Genomic DNA, 25,275 nt, shown 5'->3' with positions numbered 1-25,275 from the left:
TGTAAGTGGGAAGAGGAGGAAGAACAACAGGTACAGGATAGGCTACCTGGCTGGACAGTAGTGCCTGTGAAAGGGATCTAGGTTTGCTAGTGGACCACCACTTAAGTCTGACTTCCTGTCTCAGGAACTTCTCTGGAGTTTTTTTTTCCTCCTTTTGCTTGTATGGCGTGACCATTCAAAGTTACAATGGCACTGAAAAAAGTGACTTATGACCGTTTTTCACACTTACAACTGTTGCAGCATCCCCACAGTCATGAGAGGTCAGGCAAGGAGATGCGTACCTTGATGTGAATGATATTGAGTTGGCCATGTCCAGCCAATAACATGACCACCTAAGCCACGTTCACCCAGTCACATGACCACCAAGCCACACCCACCAACTAAGCCACGCCCACAGAACCAGTTGTTAAAAAATTTGAATCCCACCCCTGGCTAAATTGTATAATAAACGGCGAAGGGAACTACCATAGGTATGTTTAGCCTATGAAAGGAAGGCTTCAGGGAAACCTGATACTTAATGGGCTGTCCATAGGGAAGAGGGATTGATTTATTCTCCATAGCATCTCGAGTAGGAGAAGAAGCAATGGGTGGAAGCTCATCAAATGGAGATCCAACCTGGAAATAAGGAGGAATTTCTGGGCGGTGCAAACAATTAATGAGCAGAAGAAGCTTGTGCTGGAGGTTTTCAAGGAACAACTTGACAATCATTTGTCCAAGATGGTATAAGACAGGGGTGTCAAACTCAGGTCATCACCTTAGTGTCATGTGACGTATCGGGACTTTTTCCCTCTTCGCTGAACCGGGCGTGGGCATGGCCAACATGTGACGTATCCAGCCCGTGGGACGCAAATTTGACAGCCCTGGTGTAAGAACTCCTGTCTTGGGTAGGGGGTTAGACTAGACGACCTCCAAGGTCCCTTCCAGCCCTACAATTCTAGGAACAATGGCGAATATAAAATGTTCGAGTTTGTACATCACACAATTGAAATTTCTCTTTGGATATTAGCCAGCATTACTATCCTTCTGAGGAATTCACAGGTAGATGCCTATCTCTAATGATAATAGTTCCGAGAAGGAAGCAAAAAATGAATTTGGAAGAAGATGCCATACAATATAGTTGGTTGATGTTGCTCTTATTGAATATCTTATCAATTTGGATTAGTGGCAATCTGTTTTAAGAAAAACTCTTTATGGATTAGCTCCGTTTCTTACCTATTTTTGTTTTATGTGTCTCTGTTCCTCTGCCCTGGAAACATTGCAAGAGTCCTTGAGGAATCTTAAGGACAACAGTCTCTGTTTGTCAGCTGTTTTGGTTCCAATACAAAATGTATCTGAGATTGATCCAGGCAATTTTGACTGTAGATTTATTCCCAGTCTTCCATTCCTTAAAACTCCTGCTGCCAATTAAAATAGCCCAGGTAAAGTGAACAGGGGCAAAATTGAGTTTGAACTGCCTGCTATCTTTTTCCCCCACGACTTTTCCCCATTGCCTTGAAATGGAAGCTCTGCATCAACAGAAACTACAGGGACATAATAAGATTTTACTCAATAGCAAGTCCTTGGCCATGGTGCCCTTGGATCACCTAAGAACTTATTCCATCTCAAAACTGGGACAGCACCTTTGTCTAATGACTCCCTTTTTAAGATTGACTCTAATGTCGAATCATCCTCTCTTGTCCCTGAAGAATTTTTCAAATAATAATGCAGGAAGAGATAATATCTTAGCACCTTCATAAAAATCTAATTCATATGTTTTTGTCTTCAGCCTGATGCAGGGTAAATATATACCCATCAAGACTGATATTTTGATCAATTTAAAAGAATAGAGCCCCGTAGGAGCTTTGATTGTCCTGGAGCACCTTATTTGCTCCATTCCTGATATTTATTAGTGCCGTGCTCTGGTGGACATGGTTGATCAAAGCAGAAAGTGATGATATATGGATGACTTTGCTTTTTACTGTGGAGACTTATTATAGAAGAAGCACTGAATTATGGCTGGTGGACTTCATGAATGATTTATGAATCCCCTTTCTTTTTTTCTTGCAGTTTGTGCAGGTACCCAAAATGAGCTCAGTGTGACAGGAGATGCCCAGCAACGGTATCAGACACTATATAAAATGTACAACAACTGTGAGATCGTCATGGGCAACCTTGAGATAGTGCTCATTGGACAAAACCAGGATCTTTCTTTCTTGCAGGTAACTAGATGTGGTGGAGGACTTAACACACTTTCTTTTTTTTTTAGCAGGTGTGAAACTAGCGTAGAAAATTATCTGTGGGAAAACCTGGCTTCCTCCATCTACATTCACCAGGCTGAAGTTGTCTACTCCAACTTTCTGTTTCCATTAATGGTTGTATATAGACATGACAAACGATGGTCATGCTCTCACTTGCTCCTGGCAGATTAAAAAAAAAAATCAGATATACATCTCACTTTGTTATATTTTCCAATAATATTCTAATTAATTGGATAGATTGCAGGGAAAAATCAGAAAATGCTTACGTGCCCATTCCATTGTGTCTCATCATTCTTTTCCCTTCCCTAATACCTGAATCATGAGAGACTAGTGATTGTGAATAATTTAAATAATTTATCCAAGGGAAGTGCCAAATGTATTTATCCTAAAGAGCTTTACTCAAAACACATTTAGGATTAATGCCTCATTATATAATGTTTTGAAGTCAGTGTCAACAATTTCAGTAAAGTAATATTTTTTGATAGGTAACCCCAGATATGGGAAGGAAGACTAGTTTGATTAAAAAGAAAAAAAAAGAGGGATTTATTTGGTTGAGAAAAGCATAAAATACATTGGTAGTAGTTGGCTAAAATTGTCTCTGTTGGGATAATTTATTTTCATTTCGTGATTGAGGCAGTGGAGATTTGGATTGTGACATACCCATCTCTAAATGGCTATATGGTAACATTAATGTAGACCGAACTTGCCTGTGGAATGTGGGCTCCATGGCATCACGAGTAGAAAACAACAATTGGAGCAAAGTGATCAAAGTTAACTCTCTGTCCTTCCAATGGCACAATAATCTGTCAATTATTAACCCAATGGGTGTTTTTAAAAATCTCAGAGGTTCTTTCCTTGCCCATTTGCTCTCCTACGATTATCTGAGGTTTCTGAAAAATATTTTCTGAAGCTAGCCAACTCCTGACTCCAATACTGGTACATAGTTAACTAAAGAGCTGACCAAGTGGTGATGATCGCCATGCAACATGGCAGATGGTTGAAAGAGAATTGGTTACATATGTGGCTAATAGGCTGGTTATTGCATCAGTCATAGCAACCAAGTCAAGCCCTAATTATTCACACATTATGTATATCTTGGTATGTTCAGAATTTTCTGGATTTATTTATTTTGCTTCAGATATTGTATTTTTCAAGAAGATAAAGACTTTTAAGTTTTACTTATTTCTTGGTGACTTCATGGACCCATCCATACACACACACACACACACACACGGGATATGCATGAGTAAAATGCATCTCTTTACATCCACATTTTTGGGTGAAGACTGAAATTTAATAATGTTTTTTCAATCCCAAACAAAATCAAATACTAATAAAATAAGAGAGGGGTAATGGTGGATTGTGGCAGGATTGATATAAAAAGTCTGAAAATTATTTCCCTAAATGAACTGGGAATATAAATGTAAGAAATTGTAACAAGACTTAACTAGCAATGCGAAATTCAATACTAATTTTTATGAAAATAGAATGTAGAATATAGAGTAGAATATTCTTTATTGGCCAAATGTGATTGGACACACAAGGAATTTGTCTCCATACTGAAGCTCTCAGTGTACATACAAAATAATAATAATAATAATAATAATAATAATAATAATAATAATAATAATAATAATAATAATATCATAAGATACCAATAGGAGAAGGTAATAGGAAAGATGAGAGAATATTGCAAAGAACTGGCTGTGTGCAGCAAAGAAACTATGAAACTATGAAATGTTTAGTGTACATTTACATGTTATAGAGAATATTTAAGTGTTTAGATATGTATTACATCCAAATAACAGTGTAATATAAAGATATTGAGTCTACCTGAAAGTTGGGGGTGGGAATTTTTTTTGCCTATATCCCACATAATTTCTGCCAACCAAATTGCTTCTCAGACACAGCTGGCTGGGTAAAATTAAAAAATGGATGGTTGGTAACTCTCCCAAGATCTAGCGTTCCTTCCTGTTTGGCACATTTCAATCAGAAATCGCTCCCTCCTTCTGATTGTTCCTTGGCAGTGACCTCTATTTGAAGATGTGAGTCTGTTTAGCTTCACTCTGTTCATTGATCCTTTGAATCATTCTTTGTTGTAGTTCATCAGAACTGCATCCAAACTTTTGTGGAGCCAGTAATGCCAATGGAATCGCTATCATATCAAATCCAGCTTTTTTAGGCTGCCATCCATTGAGGAAGAACAGGCGAAAACCAATTACAATTACATGCATTTTTCTCTTCCATTAAATTGCAGCATCTTAAGATGGCGTCTATTTCATTTGGGAGCCTGACTGATTAACAAAATGATTTGATATGAATATATGCATTAAATGTTATGATAGTTTTTCCTAGTTTCCTTGCATTTCTGACAATTCCATGCCAGTATGGCAAATAATCTCTGAAGGGTATATTAAGTCTGGCTGAGTTGTGAGTTTTGTGGTTTCATTTCATCCTTCCTAGACTATTCGAGAAGTAACCGGCTACGTTTTGATCGCCATGAATGTCTTCACTTACCTGCCACTGCAGAACCTCCGCATGATACGTGGGACCCAATACTATGAAGACAAGTATGCCCTCTATGTGGTCCTCAACTATGAAAAAAATGTTACACACGCTCTACACCAGATGGGCTTCAATCAACTGACAGGTAAGATGATGGTGGAGTTTGAGGTCCAGGCAAACCAGATTATATTCCTTCACATGTGAAACAACCCCCAGGTTGTTTGAATAGCTTATAGCATTATAATCAGGGTTGTTGAAAATGAATGGTGTATATACAGAATATAGGGAAGACAGTTGTTTTGTGGTCCTCAAGCACACAAGACCAAGTATTTGTCTAGACTAGAATGACACGATTGTTGAGAGCGAAGTGGCAACAGGCAACAATTAAGAGGGGTGACCTCTAGATGGCAGCAAAGAGTTACAAAAAACTCTGGCTCTTTGCTACTATCTAGTGGCCCTTTGGATTTTTGCAGCCCCAATCAGGCATATTTATGCAAATTGATGCCACTGTTCCACCCACAGAGTGTCCCGAAGTAACACTGCTACTGTTCCTGCCTAAGGGCAGCTTCTGGGCACAGGCCCAGAGTACTAGAATAAGTGTAGCCACTGGCTCCTTTAAGTAATGACTGATGTTGGGATGTCATCTGAGAGGCTTGTCTTGAGAGATGCTTGAGAAAGGAGCCCAGAATGAACTACTTCCTTTCTTGATGAAAAGGATTCTCATACCAGAAAGAAGGAACTTTGCGAAGGGCGGGTGCTCTCCAATATTCTGAACACATGATACATCTTAATAAAGTTAGTGTTATGAGGAATACCTTTTACTTGGTAAACAAGGTCAGTAAGAAGGACGAAGAAAAAGATGAAGAAGAAAAGGGCTCACTGCATTGATCCGCCTTCCTACTTCCCATGATGGCAGCCAAGAGCTGCCGTAAATAGCCTTCTAGCATATTTGTTCATAGCAACTTAAATTCAGCAGCCCACTTCTGAACCTGGAGATCTAGCCTACCCACTTTCAATGAATTTGTCTGATTACCTTTTAAATAGAAAGCCACCATATGCTCTGATAACAGCATGTTCAATCCATTAATACTGGATTGTTTGCGGAGGTCGCTCTAATTGTGTAACTTTGAATGCTAATATTATGAGAGGAAGAGAAAAAGAAGGTTCCCTCTACTCTACACCATCATATTTTAGAATGAAAAGTAACATTGGGACAATATCCCTGGTCTTGCCAAAGGCATATAGCCAGGAGCCTTTTAGATAAAGGGAGTTGTTGGTTGCTAAAGAGAAGCCTACAATTTGTCAGGATTAAATTTCCTTTTCCCTTTGATACCTTGATGAAATAATCAACAGGTGAATAGTTGTTAGCCTTGTGACCATAAAAGATGTGTACAATGAGACACGTGAGATTTTAAAAGTACATGGTGAGAAGATCTATTAAGCAGATAACAGAAGCCCTGTATTGCAGTAATTTGACTTGTACTGAGAAGATGATAAAGCAGTTAGTGGATAATGTTTATGAAGATTCTCAGTCATCCAGGTCATGGTTATCCCAAAGGTACTTTTTCAAAAGGCAACTGGACTTTGTTTTTCCTTGAAGATGTTTTGTTCTGAACTGAAAAAGCTTCTTGGATGAGAAGTGAAATGTTTGGGTCTAGTGGATAATGTTAATCATGGAACAACAAATACAACTTCAGTTTTCTATTCAGTAATGAAGTTCAGTGATGGTTGGGAGTTTGTTTTCTTTTGAACTGAATTGTTATGAATCGGTCACCTGAAATTATCCTGTGGACTTCTTCAGGAGGGTTGAAACTTGGAAAAGAAAGCTAAAAACAAGAGCTCGAAGACCAGGTTGTTACAGCAAATGCAAATTTAAGGAACCAACTTCAAAAATAGCTTCCTCCTTATTGTAATTTGTGAAGTTTATTCCAAAAGAATTCAAAAGGCACAAAAGGCTCTTAAGGTAGAACTAGGGAATAATATCTCCCTTGTCCTCACCTTTCACTAACCTGGGCTACTTCTCAGGAAGGGCAGAATAAAAGCATGACATGTTTATTGCTGTGAAAATATTCAAAAATATTGTTCCCTTCCCCAGAGAATTCTGGAATAGGTTTTACTTTTAGAATGAAAGTTTAGATCTTAGAGATCTCATTGTAGGTCATAGGGATTGTTGACAGAAACCAAAACAGTTACCCAATATAAATGTGTGTACAGGCAAGCTCTTACTTTTGATTTTTGGGATGTCACCTTAGCTTTTCTTACTATCTTCATTATGATTGCACTTATCTGAAAATAAGAATTAAGGCTGAAAGGAAGTGTAATTGGATCCAAACATTGCATCAATATAGGAAGAGAGAGTTCAGATCTATGGGATCTGTTTGGCTTTCTTTTTAATTAAAATCCTTCAGCATAAAATCCGTCCTTCAGGAAAGGAAGCTACACTGAATTCTCCTACCATAGAAAAAAACTACTCTGGACTTACCTGTTTCCCCTACTGCAACTTTTGTAATTTCAGCAATATCATTTTGGGATGGGCTCATTCTGCTGTTACTATGGTAAATAATTGGATGTCAGAAATTATTGACTTCTTTTAACTCAGTCAGTTGTCTACCAGTAAATATCCCTTTGGCCTATTCCAGATATTCAGAAAGGATTTTAAATTGTGAAGCTTTAAAAAACACAATAATACATGCACTTGGACTTTAGTGAAACTTGCTAAAGTTAGAAATAGCTTACATACAACCCATTCTCAAACCAAAGCAGTGGGACTTATTGGCCTCGTTGATGGGTAGACAACCATCAATCCAGAGTAGACAATGGTCTAGAACTGTGATGGCAGACCTATGGCACGCGTGCCAGAGGTAGCACGGAGAGCCCTCTCTGTGGGCACACGAGCCATTGCCCCAGCTCAGCTCCGCCAAGCATTTGTGCATGTACCTCTCATCGGCCAACTGGTCTTCGGATCTCTGCTGTGCATGTGTAGGGTGGGGCACTCAGTGCTGAAAAATTTAGCCATCACTGGTCTAGAACAACAGAATTGTCATTCAGCAACATCTGAAGAGCAACGCATTCCACACTGATTTTTTTAAATTTTAATATTTATTATTCTCTGGTTTTTTCAGTAGCAAATTTAAGTCACTGCTTCATTAACTACAGGTAGGCCTCAATTTAAAACAGTTTATTTAGTGACTGTTCAAAGTCACAATGGCACTGAAAAAAGTGACTTATGATTGTTTTTCACACTTACAACCGTTGCAGTATCCCCACGGTCACATGATCAAAATTCAGGTGCTTGGCAACTGACCCTTATTTATGACGGTTGCAATGTCCTGGTGTCACGTGATCAGCTTTTAAGACATAAGAATTTATTTGTCATTACACTCGCAAGCGGGTGCAACGAAATGAGCTTTTGTGACTTTCTGACAAGCAGAGTCAATGAGGCAAGCCAAATTCACTTTAGCAACCATGTTACTAAATTAGCAACTTCAGTGATTCATTTAAAAACTGGCAAGAAAGGTCATAAAATGGGACAAAATTCACTTAATGGTTGTAAGTTGAGGACTACCTGTAAAGCGGAACTTCAAGTGTCTGAGTTGTACATTGAACAACAACTCGATTATCCTGAAACTCTTGGACCAGACGCCTTTGAGAGACAACTTCCACCTGTTAGTTTTTGAATACGGGTAGTCCTCAAATTACGACCACAACCGAGCCCAAAATTTCTGTTGTTAAGCGAGACATTTGTTTAGTGAGTTTTGCCCCATTTTATGACCTTCCTTGCCACAGTTGTTAAGTGAATCTCAGCAATTGTTAAATTAGTAATATGGTTGTTAAGTGAACCTGGCGTTCCCTTGTCAGAAGGTCGCAAAAGGAGGTTACGTGACCCCTGGGATACAGCAAGCCATAAATATGAACCAGTTGCCAAGCATCTGAATTTTGATCACGTGATCATGGGGAGGCTTCAAAGGTAACTGAAAAATGATCATGTTACTTTTTTCAGTGCCATTGTAACTTTGAGCAGTCACTAAATGAATTGTTGTAAGTCGAGGACTACCTGTAATACTTGCCCTGCAAATTACTGAAATTGCCATCTTCCCAACCATTCTCCAAACCATTTTTTTAGCTCTCTGGTAAGTTGTGCGTCTTGAAATATAATTGATAAGTTCATTGGTATCTGCTTCCATGTTGAACACTAGATTAGGGCTCTAATGAGGAGTTCCTTAATTCAACCATAGTTCAAATTATTTTCCTGTGATCCACATGTAAAACTAAAAAAAACACACAATGACAAATAGATATTTAAGTGCATAAGCAATGAGCATAATTTAGCCTTTTTTGGTGGATAAAACTTAGGAAACTTATTTTGTCACCCTGCCAATTCTAACAGCTTTTTCAGTTCCAACTCTAAGATTTGGAAATTTAAAATCAAACTCTGAGAGAAAAGTCAGGAGAATAGAAAGCGAAAGACAAATTCGTCAGTAAGTTACTGTATATACGATCAGGTGAAAGGGTTTATTCTGTTGTTGTTTTTCTGGGCCAGCTTCCATTGGTGTGGCTTTGTTGCAACACAGAGTAGTTTGTGACACTGGTGGGAGTATTAAGCATGGCATGGCATGGATCCCTCTGTAATTAACTTGTGGGTTTTCTTTAAAGCAGCCTCGTTACTGTCAGAATTAGGAAATAAAGTTAAATGTTCTACCTACAGATCCTAACTCTAAGATAGTTTTATGGATGTTTATTGGGATGTTCTCTCATGCTTAACTGGTAGCACCTGTCCTCTGGGCAGGATAAGTTACCTGCACCAAAGGAATTCAAATTGAATTTTGCAGTCTATAAATATCACTGGGGAAAAAAGTAAAAATATATGCACAGGTACATATTTACACAATTCCTTCTACTTCTGATCTCCCTGGATTTTGACCTTTTCAAATTTAAGGATTCTATACTCAGTCCTCAGCTTACAACCATTCATTTAGTAACCGTTTGAAGTTACAGCAATGCTGAAAAAAAGGTGACGTGGCGGTTTTTCACATTGACTCATATTTATGACTTGCAGTGTCCTGGGGTCATGTGATCACCTTTTGTGACCTCCTGACAAGCAAAGTCAATGGGGGGAGCCAGTTCCACTTAACAGCTGCCTTAGTCATTTTAACAACTGCAGTAATTCACTTAACAACAGAGGCAAGAAAGGTAATCGTATCGGGCAACATTCAGTTAAGATCTGTCTTGCTTAGCAGCAGAAATTTTGGGCTCAATCGTAGTTGTAAGTCGAGGATGACTTGTATTTGTTACATTTTTATTAGCTGCCATAATAAAAGGATGATTTCATACTAAAGAAAGAAAGCAAGCCTTTGTATCTCTTATCAGCCAGCAAGTCAGGTATTTTAAGTGGTAGGCTATACCCCTGTTCCTCCTATGGCTATCTCTCTGTACCTCTGATTCTATCTGAAATCAGGTCTCCCATTTGGAGATTTATGAGTGAAAGTCCAATCCACCAAAAGAATTTATGGATCTACTTAGACAATAAGCTTTCAGGGTTTACCTTAATTGCATTTTTCTCAATTCCAAGAAATAGGTTTATCAGCTAGTCATATTATGCTGTCTTCTAGCTGGCCAGGCCTGAAGTTGCACAACAGACAAAGGCTAATAAACAACAAGCATATAAAGGTCAAATCCATATCCAACAGAGTACCTGAAATTCACTGGTGAAATAGCTTGATTTGGCTCTATAATTTGTGGACAAAACTTTCAGGAAGATCTATACCAGCTAATTAGCAGAGAGATACACGGCCCCTGCTTGTCTTAAGTATGACAAATTGGATATTGTGAAAGATCTTGGGATTAATTTGTAACATAAGGAATCATCAACTATTTTACACAATAAATGCTTAACGCCATCTGATTAAGCAAGTTTTAGGGTCCTAAGAGGAACTTTTTCTGATTCCTGCTCAGGATTATAGTATACAGATAGTCCTTGACTTATGACAACATTTCTGTTGTGAGACAGTGGTTAAGTGAGTTTTGCCCCATTTTACGACCTTCCTTGCCACAGTTGTTAAACGAATCCCTGCGGTTGTTAAGATAGTAACATGGTTGTTAAGTGAATCTGGCTTCCCCATTGACTTTGCCTGTCAGAAGATCACAAAATGGGATCACATAACCCCGCCCCAGGACACGGCAACCATCATAAATATGAGTCCGCTGCCAAACGCCTGAATTTTGATCACGTGACCATGAGGATGCAGCAACGGTCATAAATATGAAAAACAGTCATAAGTCATTTTTTCAGTGCTGTTGTAACTTTTAACAGTCACTAGATGAACTGTTGTAAGTCAAGGGCTACCGTTATAGCCACATTTGAAGAAGAAAGGTTAGTCATCGATAGGGGTTTTTGTCGGAGGGGATTTTGCAGTTCTTGGGATTTGGTAGACTCCTGAGTCTGAGGTTGTGTGGATTTGTGGAAGTTAAATTTTAGAAAAGTAAAACGTTATTTCAAGGAGGCAGCACATAAGTTTGCAAATCAGTTCTCTGGCCTTTTGTGAACTACAGTAGAAGAGTTGGTGAACTGAGTATTTTCAATGTCTGGAACCAAATATGCCTGATACAAGAAGGTACTTTTGGTTTCCTTGTGGACAAATCAAATGGGAAAAGAACACTTAAGTCCAATTTCATGGATTGCGAAGTATGTATAGGTGGTCCCTGTCTTATGGTCACATTTGGGACTGGAATTTCAGTCACTAAACGATGCAGCCATTAATCGAGTCCTATGTGACCAGACTCAATGTTGTGACCATTTTTACCACATCCATTAAGCAATTTGTGGGGTCTTTTAAGTGAAACACTTAAGCAAAGCCAATTTTCCCAATTGACTTTGCTCATCAGGAGCTGGCTGGGAAGTTTGTAGTTCGCAATCATGTGGCCCTGTGCTGTAACTGTCATAAGTGTGAGCCGATTGCCAAACATCTGGATTGTGATCACGTAATTGCGGGAGTGGTGTGACAGTCATAACTTTGAGGATGGGTCGTAAATGGCTTTTTCAAAGGCTGTTGTAATTTCAAAATATATTTAAACCAAGAGTCGTTAGTTGAGGACTCCCTGTATTTGAAAAACATTTCAGGAGGATTCTTTCAGCACATTTTTTTTCTCTAGAAATCATTGCTGCAATGTGATATTTGTTCTATGATTCACTTTCTTAGTGACTAGACAGGATTGCATTATCCAGATTCTGGAACAAATGCTAAATAGTTTGGCTGGTTGAAATACCAGATCACTCCCTATATTAAAAATGCTTTGTACAGATAAAATCCCAAAGATTAATTTATATTTTCCACAACTGTCAAAAGTACAGCTTATCTTCTGAGAGTTTTCGGGTCAGTATTGTTCTTGATCCCCATACTAGATTAAAACAAACCACAGGGCTATCTCGCTCAACCTTCTACTTCTGGTGTCCTCTTTATATTTTAAGCCTGCATATAGAGAATATGAAAACCATCCTGAGAGTAGGTTTAATTGCCTTAGCAGATACTCAGGTAGTAAACCCTGTTGCAGATAAACTATTTCAGAAATTAGGAAAATGAATCCAACTTTTCGTCTTTTTTCCCCAAACAGGTAATTACCAGAATCAAAGCAAATGTGGATCAGGTGATTTAAGATGTGCTTAAAAGTCCCATAAGGGTTTTTGAGTGTTAATAAATTTGTCCTGGTAGCTGAGTTTTTAATCTAATTCAACTTTTGCCTTCTGTGGATCACAGCAATTGCTTCTCTGCTTCTGTGAAATCTCGGTTTTGATTGGTTACCTGTATGCATTAGCAAAGAGTTTTCCAAGTCTGATTTAACATCTCTTATTAGTTAAACCCAGATGGCTAGCTGCACGAGAGCTCTTGGGATCGTGTCAACAGAGTTAGAGTAAGGCAGAATACTGCAACAGGTCTGTGCATGTTGTAGATTCCTGCCCAACCAACTTGTTTGGTTGATATTGATGTTGTTATTGTTGAGCTACCATGGCACCAGGAGACAACACCTGTCTATCTGTATTCCCATCACTTGATCTTTCTCTTGAATGACAGAACAGCCTTAGCCAGAGAGACATCTATAGCTTCTCTCAAATGGAGATCCAAAAGCTTGTTGAGAACAGCTAGAATTCTTAGTCTGCAAATTTCAACAACTCGGGGAAGTGGTCTGTGTGTTTTACTTATGCCTCCAAGTAGGGGGTGTGATTGAGTAGCATATAGAAAGTTGTTACTGGTTCCTTTTGTAAATTACCTTTTAGAAGAAAAAATCATACTGGCAGTGTCAATTAAGTGTAAACATTGCAGGCCTTTGATGATACTTATCTTTCTCCATTGCATATGCATTTTAAAATGATCAAACTATAACCAGCTTTACCAAATAATTTGGGCACTTTGATAATCTGTCTGAAAACTTAAAGCATTCAAAAAGATCCAGAATAGCTTCACACATCTTTATACAATAATGAAGTTATTTCTTTGGTAATCTAAAGTAATCGGTCATTTGGGGTAAGCAATCCAAAGATATGAAATTTAACTGTGGACTCCATTTGGTGTGATGACTTGGCAATCTAGATTTTTACATTTTAAATAAAGTAGTTAGTCAGAAGTACCTGAGGGAACTCCTGTGCCAGGCAGGAACTAAAATACATCAATAAATATGAAATATTTATATTAGGCCTGCCTACTTCAGAAACTTCCTCCTGCAGCTATTTTTAGACAACAAATATCCATATTCCTTTAACTACCTGAAGAAATCCCTGGGGCTTCAAACATATAGAGGTAGTACCCACTCCAAACTGCTGGTGAGGGCAGTGATACATTTGACCTGGATTCAGTTAATTAATATTTGGCTCCAAGAACCAAATATGTTAATTTAGTGTGTATATATATATTAACCAAATATATTATTTAGTGTGTATATACAGTCAGCTTGAAAAAATACCAGAAGGGGAATGGGATACAAAGCCAACGATCTGTAACAGCATTTTGGAGTGGAGCTGGGATAAATAAGCATGTATGTTTGTAAGAAGAATTCAGACTGCCTCTTTGGGAGTTCATTCTACTCCCTTTTTGATACTGTATTACTTCACATGGAGGAGATCTATGTGGTCACCAAGAGCTGACACTGATTTGATGGCACATAATAACTGAACAGACAGGAAGATCTACACACATTCATAACAATGTCTGAAAAGAGCCCTTGGATATAGAAGGTAGATGCCCAGAGCTTCTGTGTGACCCAGAATACATAGAAGTTTGTTTCCCACTTATCAAATTATGGGAATTGGATGTTCAAGATCCCATTTCCCTTTCTTGTTCTGCCTTCTGAAACAGTCTTGGCGGAGATATCCAACACAGCTTTTGCTTGTCAATAATTTTCAACAGGAAGACAGGAGAATAGCAGATATGAAATGGTATCTTTTACAGCTTAGCACAGCTCTAAATGTATAAGAGGAAATGATTTTTATTTTTATTTTTCAGAAATCCTCTCTGGGGGCGTCTATATTGGAAAGAACAAACAGCTTTGTCACGTGAACACAATTGATTGGGAAGACATCATCCGAGATCCAAAATTCCAGGCAGTGGTCCATAACAATGGGGAGAAATGTGAGTATTGGCCACCTGTCCTCATCACCTCTCACTGGCCTTTCATTTATACAGGAGACTTTAAAGAGCAATGGCTTAGTTTTACCCAACCTGTGGTGTTTTCCAGATATTTTAGAATGGCAACTCCTAAATTTAGATTAATGGCCACATTGTTGGTTAGAAATTTTGAGAGTTGCAGTACCAATATCGGTAAATCCTGAACTTATGACCATTTGGTCAGCAAAGTCTGGTTCATTAGCTAAAAAAAAGCATAGTAGAAGAAGAGGAACAGAAGGTTGGAGAATCAGAAATTAAAGAAGAAAGGGCTGTTTTATTTAAGGATATAAGTTTTATTTAAGTGACTTTGGGCCAGTCACTCACTCTCAGCCCAACCCACCTCAAAGGTTTATTGTTGTGAGGAAATTAAGATGAGAAAGGAGGATGGCACTGAATGAAGAGAAGTTATGACTGGTCCTCAGAGTTCCAACCATCCCAGCACCTATGTAGTCACATGATTATAAGCTAAGTGTGTGGCAACCAATTTGCGCTCACAACGGGTTGCGTGGCCCCTTGATCATGTTTTAAAATTTTTAAATGAACTTTTTGTAGATTTTAAAGGGTTCAATCTAAAGTTCCAGAAGTGTAAGAACAGTCTGTTGGTAGAAGGCTAGCATTCATCTTGCATGGTAACCCTGCTTTTAATCCATCAAGCTCATTATCTCTGTTGTGATGCTGTGCACCCTTCTCATGCAGGTACTCCATGCCATGAAAACTGCAATGGCCGCTGTTGGGGGCCTGGTCCTGAAGACTGTCAAAAATGTAAGCATTGCAAAATATCGGACATAATTCCACTATTATCTTTAATTCAAAGTTGGGAGTCAGAATTGTTTAGCCTTTTCAGACCTTTTTTCTAGTAGCAGTATAGTTTTGTCGTGAACTCTCCAATGAACAAATGGCGTTGAAGCCAGAAGCTTGAAATCATGATACATTGAGGCCTAGCCCCATGGTTGCTATAAACAGGAAAATTTCATTTCAAGGCAATTGCTTATAGGCTGTGCAAGGAATTTGAAAGCTGTGTTTCATGAAGCGTCTTAGCATAAGTGTTGGTCACTGCCCACAGTCAGTGAGATGGGTGGCTATACACATTTGATTAACAAATAAGTGGCATGTCTCTTCTTGAGACAAGCATCTTAAAGCATCTGAAGATGACATTCAAAGCAGCCACATCATCTTTGCAGAGGATGGGACTGCTTTAAAACTTCAGAAAGATGCTACACTTCTGCTAAATCACTTTCAAATGCTTTGCTCAGCTCTGGTCCCTTATGGGGGGAAAAAAACTATACAAGCTTTGCCTCACTTGAACCACGGTTAAAGATAATGGAAAAAGGACCAAATATTTGACAACTTCAACCCTCTTTTTATGGCTGAGCTACTGCGGTGCAGAAAGGTTTCAAGAGGCTTTAAATAAACTAGGTCAGATCAATTAAAGGTAGAATCCGAATATTTGGGCAACAAAACAAAATGATTGTCTAAACATGCTATTAAAATAGTTTTTAGGTCTGAGACTTCCCAACCAACATGGGCAGTTGTAATGCTATGTGGGGATTCTGGGAGTTGTAGTTTAGCATTGATTGCATTAGAAAGTTGATTTTTCATCAGCAAAGTTGCCCATGTACAGATAGAAATAAAACCTGTTCTTCTGTTTCAGAATGGTTTACTGTGTAGAAAACTGTTACTTCCTTTAAGATATATATATTTTTCACTTGTGGAAAATGAATGCAAAATCATCCTTTAAAAAAAAAACACGAGCTGGAAATACAGCAAAGCTATCTTCCCATTCCCATTCATGGCAATTCAGTGTTGTTTAAACTTTGGGATTAGAGTTTGCTAAAGTTTGGTGTGAGCATCATATCAATGATAGCAATAGCAGTAGTACTTACACTTATATACTGCTTCACAGTGCTTTACAGCCCTCTCCAAGCAGTTTACAGAGTCAGCATATTGCCCTCAACAATCTGGGTCCTCATTTTATCCACCTTGGAAGGATGGAAGGCTGAGACTCTTGAGCCTGGTGAGATTCAAATTGCCGAACAGCTGGCAGTCAGCAGCCAGCAGAAGTAGCCTGCAGTATTGCATTCTAACTACTGCGCCACCACGGTTCTTAATATATAATATTATATATGATAACATCCCAAAGGTTTGCACTTGTCATTATTATTTAGAAAGGTTCTGTGTTAAATAATCAATATTAAATATGTTCATGTAGATACCCAAATCCTTAGATTGGAGAGAATGAGTGACCTTTAGAGGGCTACCAGGACATTGACCAGCATTTTTTTTTCAATCTCTACTTTAGTGACGAAGACCATCTGTGCTCCTCAGTGCAATGGACGCTGCTTTGGCCCCAACCCCAATGAATGCTGTCATGATGAGTGTGCAGGAGGCTGCACTGGGCCGCTCAAGACAAAATGCTTTGTACGTAACCAGGACTGGTTTCCGGGTTGACCTTCACAATTGCCATTACCTCATCTAACAACTCTGCCTCTTTTTCTCCATTAGGCCTAGTTTCCTCATTTCTACTCTTTTGCTAATACTTCCAAAACATCATACTGCCTCAATCCTACCACTTTCTTTTGATTTCTGGAGCTTTATTGCCAGGGTCTGCCAGCCAACACCATCCTCCTTCTTGCTAAATCTTTGCATTGATATCTTTGTACAGTGTGGCCATCGCTAGTTCTTGAACCTTAAGGCCTTCTGTTTCCATCCCAGAACCAGTGTATCCTGCTTTTCCGCCTTTCCTGCATTCCTTCCCACATTTTCTGTTTCTGGTTTCCCTTGATCTACAATCTTTTGTGAGGTGCCAGGGAGAATTTGAAGCCCTTGTTGTGCAATATTCATCCCAAATCTTGTCTTCTTTTAATTTGTTCAGGTTCTGTTGTGTGCTATCAGGAAGGGTGGGGGGGACTCCGTCTTTCATTAGGAGAAAAGTCTCTCAACCTGGGATGATGGGGACAAAGTCTATTTCATCATCTGATGACTTTCTTTCCCTCATTGCAGGCCTGCCGTCACTTCAATGACAGTGGAGCCTGTGAAACCCTCTGTCCTCAGCCAATGATCTACAACAGACTTACTTTTCAGCTGGAGCCCAATCCTGATGCTAAATATCAATATGGTGGTGTGTGTGTCAAAAATTGTCCACGTAAGTCCTAGGTCATGAATACAGTGTTGTACTCACATGAAACAGAGATAGATGAATTCCTGAGGGCTTTTCCTTCTGCTCCATGACTGTTTACGTTCCCTTTTCAAAGATGTTCTATCTTCCCGCCTTTCTTTGATTCATAATATCTTACTCTCCAACTACCAATTTCTTACAACTTCATTTTTCCCACCCTTTGTTTTACCTTCTCACAGATAATTTTGTGGTGGATCGGACCTCCTGTGTCAGAACCTGTCCCAATGACAAAATGGAAGTTGAAAAAAATGGCCAGAAGATCTGTCAGCTTTGTGAGGGACTCTGCCCAAAAGGTACGAATGGGAACAAGTACTTCTGACTCACAGACTTTATATGGGATTAGTAATGGATACAGACTTGAAAGTCTTATGCAAGTAGTTTGTTAATCTTAATGATGTTAAAGCACAAAATTATTTTAATTTAACCATTAATAATTCAATTCCCTTTGAAAGATTTTCCAAAAACAACCCCAAATCATCTCCAAAAGGTCTTAACTTTTAAGTCCTTTTAAAAATCTTTATGCCCACAATCCTCAAATGAAACTTAAATTTGTAAGTAACTAAAACATCAAAGGTGCTTATTTTTTTAAAATCATCCCAGCATCTATTACTTTGAAATTGAGCAGGCTTCATCCTGCTTCTTATTGGTCCAGGTGAAACCAAGTTTCTAAATTACTAATTGACCTCAGATGTAATCTTCCAGTTGGTGTAACTTTAATTTTTGATTCTCCCAATTCAAATTATTTCCTGGGTGAAGAAGTAAAAAGAAAAACCACAATCTCAATGAACCCGAGATTTGAAAAACTGAATATGTATATATGTATGTTTTATAGTTTTTGCATCATCTATTCTGTATGGGGTGGAGCTGTTAAGAATTATTTCAATGTTTGCATGTCAGCTTTAGCATCCAGCAATGAATGAAACACTTTGCTTTATTCTATTGTACTAAATTAAGGGAAAAGCTGGGAGTGGGGGGAATGAAAGCCATCTACAATGGCCACTCTAGCAACTGATTTTACCACGGATGCTATCTATCATATATCAACTATCCTATTCAATTACTCCAGATTTTCTGTATTCTGCACAGTAGTGGATTTTAAGCTGTGCAGATGCAGATAGATAAACTCAACAAGACGTCCATAACAAAGTACATTTATTGGTTCATCAGGTATCCTCATAACTCACATTTGTGGTGAAGTTCTTCTTTAATGACCAATCCTTTGCATATCTGCCCTGTAGTAAAAGATGGTTATCTCCTAACCCATCCCGTAGCGATAGAAAGCAACTGCCATGAGTTAGGAAGTTCAGGCAAAAGTGAGGAAAACTCCCCCAACCCATCGAGGGTTAATTTAGTGACCAATCAGGATTACAGATATGGTCATGTGATATGGACTACATTTCCTAGGATACCTTAACTACATTTACCATGATGCGTTCCCTTAAGGGGACAGCTCACAATTGCTACCTAACTATCCAATTCCCATACACTGGCTGGACAGCACACCAGATGCCCTTGGACCTACAGGGCTTGTGCATGACAAATTAGCTGCATATTATTTTAGAAAAAGTCAAGTGGATATACTGGGAATGCAAAAACAGACACTCTGAGACTTTATACCTTTATCCTTGGAAATATGCGTGCTGATGATTGCAAAGGGTAAAATTGTATGACCTTAACTTGCAGCCAATCCAAAACCTGGGAGAGAACCCAGTTCCCCTAAACCTTTCCTTTTCCATTAACTTCCATAAAGTGGAAGGCTAAATTGGAGCCATTTACCAACTGATTGTTCAGCTCATACTTTATGTTTTTACAGCTTGTGAAGGGACTGGTATTGGAAGTAAATATCAGACAGTGGATTCCAGCAACATTCACCGATTTATAAACTGCACCAAAATCTTGGGCAATTTGGATTTTCTTATCACTGGTCTAGAAGGGTAAGTACATGTTTCTCTGTGTTATTTCAAAGATATCCTGTCTTTCAGCTATTCTAAACATAGCTATATTTGTTGAATGGGTCAGTCTTAGCTTGGGCTGTGTTCTCATATCTCTGGATCCTAGCAAATTGGAATGAAAATAGATATAGCACCTCTTTTATCCTTCTTCTTTGCCCTCCAGTTGCTACCATTTTGTTAAAGCGGGGGTCTCCAATCTTGGCAACTTTAAGACTTGTGGACTTCAATTCCCAGAATTCCCCAGCCAGCTTTGCTGGAATTCTGGGAGTTGAAGACCACAAATCTTAAAGTTGTCAAGGTTGGAGAGCCCTGTTTTAAAGAATTTGGTAATTTCCTGGTAACAAGCATGAGGCTATCCTTGAACTTACAGAATATAGAATAACAGAATTGGACAGGACCTTAGAGATCTTCTAGTCCAACCACCTGCTCAAGCAGAAAACCCTATACCCGTGATGGCTAACCTACGGCATGCGTGCCACAAGTGGCACACAGAGCCATTTGTGTTGGCACGCGAGCCACAGGCAAACTTACCTCACTGTGTGCACCTCACAGCTGATTTTTTTGGGGGTGGTGGTGGTTTGAGGCCCTTTTCAGCCTCCCAGGAAAAAGCCTCTGCAAGGCTTGTCAGGCCGAACTATAGGCCCGTTTCATCACTTCCTGTAATACCAGAAGTGACGAAACGGGTCTATAATTTGGCTTGGAAAGCCTTACAGAGGCTTTTTCCAAGCCTCTGGGAGGCCGAAAAAGACCTCAAATCAGCTGTGAGGCACAGTGCAGGTAACGGGGTTGGGGGGGGTTGCACACGCATGCGTAGGGGGCGTGGGGAGGGGTGCACACAATGCATTCTGGGTGCTGACATGTGAGTTTTGGCACAGGAGCCCAAAAAGGTTAGCCACCACTGTCCTATACCATTTGAGACAAATGGCTGTCCAGTCTCTTTTTAAAAACCTCCAGTAATAAAGCCCCCACAACTTCTGGAGGCAATCCATTCCCCTGGTTGATTGCTCTCACTGTCAGGAAATTTCTCCTCAGTTGTAAGTTGGAACTTTCCTTGGTTAGTTTCTACCCAGTATTTGTTCTGCCTTCAGTGCTTTGAAGAACAGGTTGTCCTCTTCTTCTCTGTGGCAGCCCCTCAAATTTCGGAAGACTGCTATCATGTCATCCCTAATCCTTCTCTTTGTTTGACTAAATAACTAAATATACAGTATCCAGTTCCTGCAATTGTTCATCATATGTTTTAGCTTCCAGTCCACTAACCCTCTTAGTTGCTTCTCTGCATTCTTGTAGATACTAACTTATGATACTAACACATACTAACTAATATATACTTATGGATGTTATATTCATAGTCATGTAAATAATCACATATTTGGAATTAAGGAAATAAACCAAGTTGGAATAAGTTATCCTATGATATATATTTTACTATAATTAAATTCTTGAAGAAAGCGGTTATCAGATTCCATATCACTGGTTCTGACCAACTCCATTCTTTCTACAGTGACCCTTGGCACAACATAAATGCCCTGGATCCAGAAAAACTCAATGTCTTCAGGACAGTGCGAGAGATCACTGGTGAGCTGGGGTGCAGAAAACTTTAGAGGAATGCAGAATATGTACAGTAGCATGTTGTATATTGTGCAGGTGGCAAGGACAGTGCTCTTCAATATTTTATTTGTTTTCTGGTATCCTCTTCCTGGCGTGAAACAAGCTTGAAATAAAACTGGAAAGTTACAGAAAGTTATTTGGAAAAGAGAGTTTGGAATTTTGAGGAAAATTATACTTTGGGGTTTGGAAGAAGAAAAGCCTAAATTTCTTAGTGGCTAAGTTCTCTTGTGGACTTTGGCCATTATTCAAATGAAATAAAATGAATAAAATAAGATATTTTTGCATGATGTAATAAAATAGACTCAGATCTATGCAGGTCACAGTGTACCACATGAAAAGTACAGGTTAGCTTTTTGAAAAGAAAACTTGCATAATAAAGAGTATTTATTATGGTGGCGACCTATTAGTCATGCTTCCTAGACTTTATAGGAGCTGTCTGAAGTGTACCAGAAAGTCAAGCAAGGCCATTCTGGAAGTTAGAATAATAGTACAATTTACATGCGGAGGTTTGAATTTTGGAGATAGCCTAGTGGTAGCTCCCAAAATTTGATTCCTAATATCATTAACCAACATATGCAAGGTAATCATTTCATCTTACTTTTGGAGATTTTCTGAACTGAGAAACAGGATGAAAGAAGCATTGATAAGTCTGTAAATAGCAAAAGATGATGTTGCCCGCTTGAAAATTTCTGTGAGTGAGGCAGGTCGGTTGCATGGTAAAAAGTCTTTATTTAGAGGCACTTGGAGAGGGGGAATGTGTGACAATGATGGAACAAGGTATAGGGATTAAGAAATTACCCACTTGTTGTTGTAGGATACTTGAACATCCAGTCGTGGCCCAAGCACATGCAGAATTTCAGCATCTTCTCCAACCTGGTCACCATTGGTGGGCGCAGCCTATATAAGTAAGCATTTCCCCCCTTTGATCTGCATATTTTATCTTTGCATCGAGCTGTAGGAAACTTTTAAGGATGGCGATTCCTCCAATTTGCCTCTTCTGCTGAACAGCTCCTGCGGTAAAGGTTTTGCCATAGTGGATTCCAGTAAAGTAGGGGTGTGGAACCATGGCCCTTTTATGACAATTCTGGGATTCCAACTCGCAGAATTGGAGAATTCTTGAGCATGGCTGGCTCAGGAATTCTGGGAGTTGAAGTCCACAAGTCATAAAAGGGCCACGGTTCCCCACCCCTGCTCTAAAGGGCTTGCACCTTCATGCACATGGAGACTCCTCTGTAGGTGATCCAAAGATGGATTGGAAGACATGCGTTTGGATTCTGCTCTGCCAATTTCCCACACTCGTTGGGCCTCTGGTACTTGTGAGTTCAAATGAGTTGCTTCCATTCCCTTTCTGAGACGGAGACCTGTCTGCTTTTTCTAGCCGTGGATTTTCTTTGCTGATCATGAAGAACATGAATGTCACCTCCTTAGACTTCCGCTCCCTTCAGGAGATCAGTGCTGGGCAGGTCTACATCACGGAGAATCGACAACTTTGCTATTATAATACCATCAACTGGGCACGTCTCTCTCGCCGGCGTTCAGATCTTAACATCAGGAGTAACAAATCTCCTAGGAAATGCAGTAAGTGAGGACAATAGAAAAGGGAGACAGGCCATGGAGGGATGCCATGAATGAATGAACAGAATCAAACAGAAGCACCAGTTGTTTCTGTAGCAGTAATGTAGGATGTGGCTAAGTGCTGAACTAGGAATTATTTTGCAAATGTGAGCAAACATACAGATGCACATTACATAAAGCTACTCGGCCCAACCTGCTGCCTTTCAGATACATTGGTTTACAATTCCTGGAATTTGGAGACAGCATGAAACACATCTATCCCATAGAAATGAACTGGTCACTTTTCCTCTCCAGGGCTAACCTTACGAGGACATCCGGGAGTGCTTTCCTCTTCAACTTCCTAGATAAGGAACACTCTCATTGGGAGGGATGTTACACTTACTGACACACTCAGCCTGTTGAGGAAGGTGGATCTTGTTAAGCCCCCTTTGCTTCCCACCTGGGTTTTTCCAGTTGGGTATGGCTAGAGAAGACAAGACACAGAACCTGTGAACAGTGACGAAATAATTAGGGATACACATACAAATCACTTTCAACCATTGAGGCATTCAGGTTCTTCCAAACATACAGAGACCCAATGGATTTAAAATAGCAAAAACTTTTGTGGTCACAATGTAAATATTCAATATTCTCTCTCTCTCTCTCTCTCTCTCTCTCTCTCTCTCTCTCTCTCTCTCTCTCCTCTCTCTCTCTCTCTCTCCTCTCTTTCTCTCTCTTCTCCTCTCTCTCTCTCTCTCTCTCTCTCTCTCTACACACACACACACACACACACAGTCACTCACTCACTCACTCACTCATCCACACTTTCCCAATCCTTCTCAATTAGGCTGCCAGGCACTAGCTAGAACAGGGCTGTCATACTCCTGGCCTGTGAGCCGGATGGGTCACGCACTGGCCACGCTGACGCCCAGTTTAGTGAAAGGGGGGAAAGTCTTGATATGTCACGTGATGCCGCTGTGATGATGTTAGTTTGTCAACCCTGAGCTAGAGGATGGAAGCTGCTAAGTCTGGATGCAGAAATGACTCCAGGAGGGGCCAATTTCAGAACCCCTTTTTATTTTGCTCTGTTGATTATCTAGGATTGGGTTTCCTCCCATGTGTCCAGGCCCAGCTTCCTTATCTGCTTCAAATAGCATTTTTTTATTTCCTTAATAACTTTGCTTTTTATCCACCTCCCAAATGGATCTTTTAGTCAAGATTCCTAGATTTTTGTCCCCTCCTGCTTACCTGCTTGGTTCATCTTTAAATTGTGGCAGCTTTATGCTTATGTGCCTGGTTCATTATGGCAACTTCAGCCTAACCTCATAAGGGAAAGTGATTTGATCAGACCCATTCAAGACAACATACATTTCCCAGTTGTATTGTGCCTCTGCTTCTCGGTGTCCTTGTAAAACAAATGATGTGAGTCTGCTTTTGACATGTGGGTTGTTTGCTGATGGAGAGACCAGTCATAGGCCTTTCATACACGTCCAATTGTAATGAACAAAACTGCAACCCCCATAGTATCCATACTCTAAAAATGCTCATTCTCTTTTGCCGTCAGCTGTCTTGGCCAGTGCAACTCACAGATCTTCCTTGATATTTTGGCCAATGAGAGAATGCTGGTTGCTTGCAATAATAGCAGTGTTGTCTGGGGACAGCAAGAGCTATGTATCAAATGGAGCCACTGATGTTTTCAAAGGGTTCTAATTAGAATATATAATCTTAAGAAGGTTGGATTTGATCTGTTTTCCTTCAGACAGCTCAAAATGAACCAAGGGGTTCACTTTGACAGATGGCTCCCATTTGTGATCCATTCTCTTTTCCTACCAGTTCAAGAGGGAAAGGTCTGTGATCCTCTTTGCTCCAGTGATGGTTGTTGGGGGCCTGGCCCAGACCAGTGTGTCTCTTGCCGGAACTACAGCCGTGAAGGGGTCTGTACTGTCTCCTGCAACTTCTATGAGGGGTAAGAATAACAGCCAAGGGCACTTGCTTCCCTCCTCCCTGGCTCCACCTCAGACCTGTCTTTCTAACACTTCCTTTCTTCCCTTGGCTTCATGAAGGGAGAGTCGAGAATTTGCTCAAGGGGACGTTTGCTTGCCGTGCCATCCACAATGCCAGAAGATCGAGGGAGGCCTCACCTGTAATGGACAAGTATGATAGAACACATTTTTTTAAGGAAGCAGTGGTGTGTGTGGGTGGGGGGGCGGGGGGGGGAAGGGATTAATTTTAAATTACTTCTTCATTTAACCACACTGCATTTTCAGAGGTAAGAGGCAGTTTAAAACATCTACAATAATTTCCAGGAAATGTCCCGGGGCAAAACAGCTGCTGCTATTTCCTATCCTATAACTGCTTTTCCTAAACAAATGTAGCCTTTCCTGAGGGCTAGACAGGAAAAGCTGAGATGTTTCTCTCTTGAAGGTAACTTTTGGAGTGCAGTAAAGACCTTGTTCTGTGTAGGTGACAACATGGCGAAAATGGGAAGACTGATACCTTATCTTTTGATCTGTTTCTCTCTCTGTATATATTCCTGTCATATATATATATATTTGCCCCTTCCCATATACAAAAGGTTTTCCTGTTTTCCT

General features: G+C 39.7%; 1 protein-coding gene across 1 annotated transcript in view; it reads left to right on the top strand.

Annotated features, from left to right (window-relative positions):
• Positions 1–25,275, top strand: part of ERBB3 (erb-b2 receptor tyrosine kinase 3) — a 99,178-nt gene that overhangs the window by 49,242 nt on the left and 24,661 nt on the right. The window contains exons 2-14 of the mRNA XM_026711074.2: positions 2,047–2,198; positions 4,701–4,887; positions 14,234–14,359; positions 15,092–15,157; positions 16,695–16,813; positions 17,396–17,537; positions 17,750–17,863; positions 19,384–19,504; positions 21,024–21,097; positions 21,945–22,035; positions 22,509–22,708; positions 24,518–24,650; positions 24,748–24,838. Of these exons, the coding sequence (XP_026566859.2) occupies positions 2,047–2,198; positions 4,701–4,887; positions 14,234–14,359; positions 15,092–15,157; positions 16,695–16,813; positions 17,396–17,537; positions 17,750–17,863; positions 19,384–19,504; positions 21,024–21,097; positions 21,945–22,035; positions 22,509–22,708; positions 24,518–24,650; positions 24,748–24,838 (1,616 nt within the window). The remainder of the gene's footprint in view (positions 1–2,046; positions 2,199–4,700; positions 4,888–14,233; positions 14,360–15,091; positions 15,158–16,694; positions 16,814–17,395; positions 17,538–17,749; positions 17,864–19,383; positions 19,505–21,023; positions 21,098–21,944; positions 22,036–22,508; positions 22,709–24,517; positions 24,651–24,747; positions 24,839–25,275) is intronic.

Source organism: Pseudonaja textilis, chromosome 2, assembly GCF_049901715.1.
Source record: "Pseudonaja textilis isolate UNSWEBS1 chromosome 2, rPseTex1.2, whole genome shotgun sequence".
NCBI classification, from domain to species: Eukaryota; Metazoa; Chordata; class Lepidosauria; order Squamata; family Elapidae; genus Pseudonaja; species Pseudonaja textilis.
Note: the sequence above shows the minus strand (reverse complement) of the source record. Positions and strands in the feature narration are given on the sequence as shown.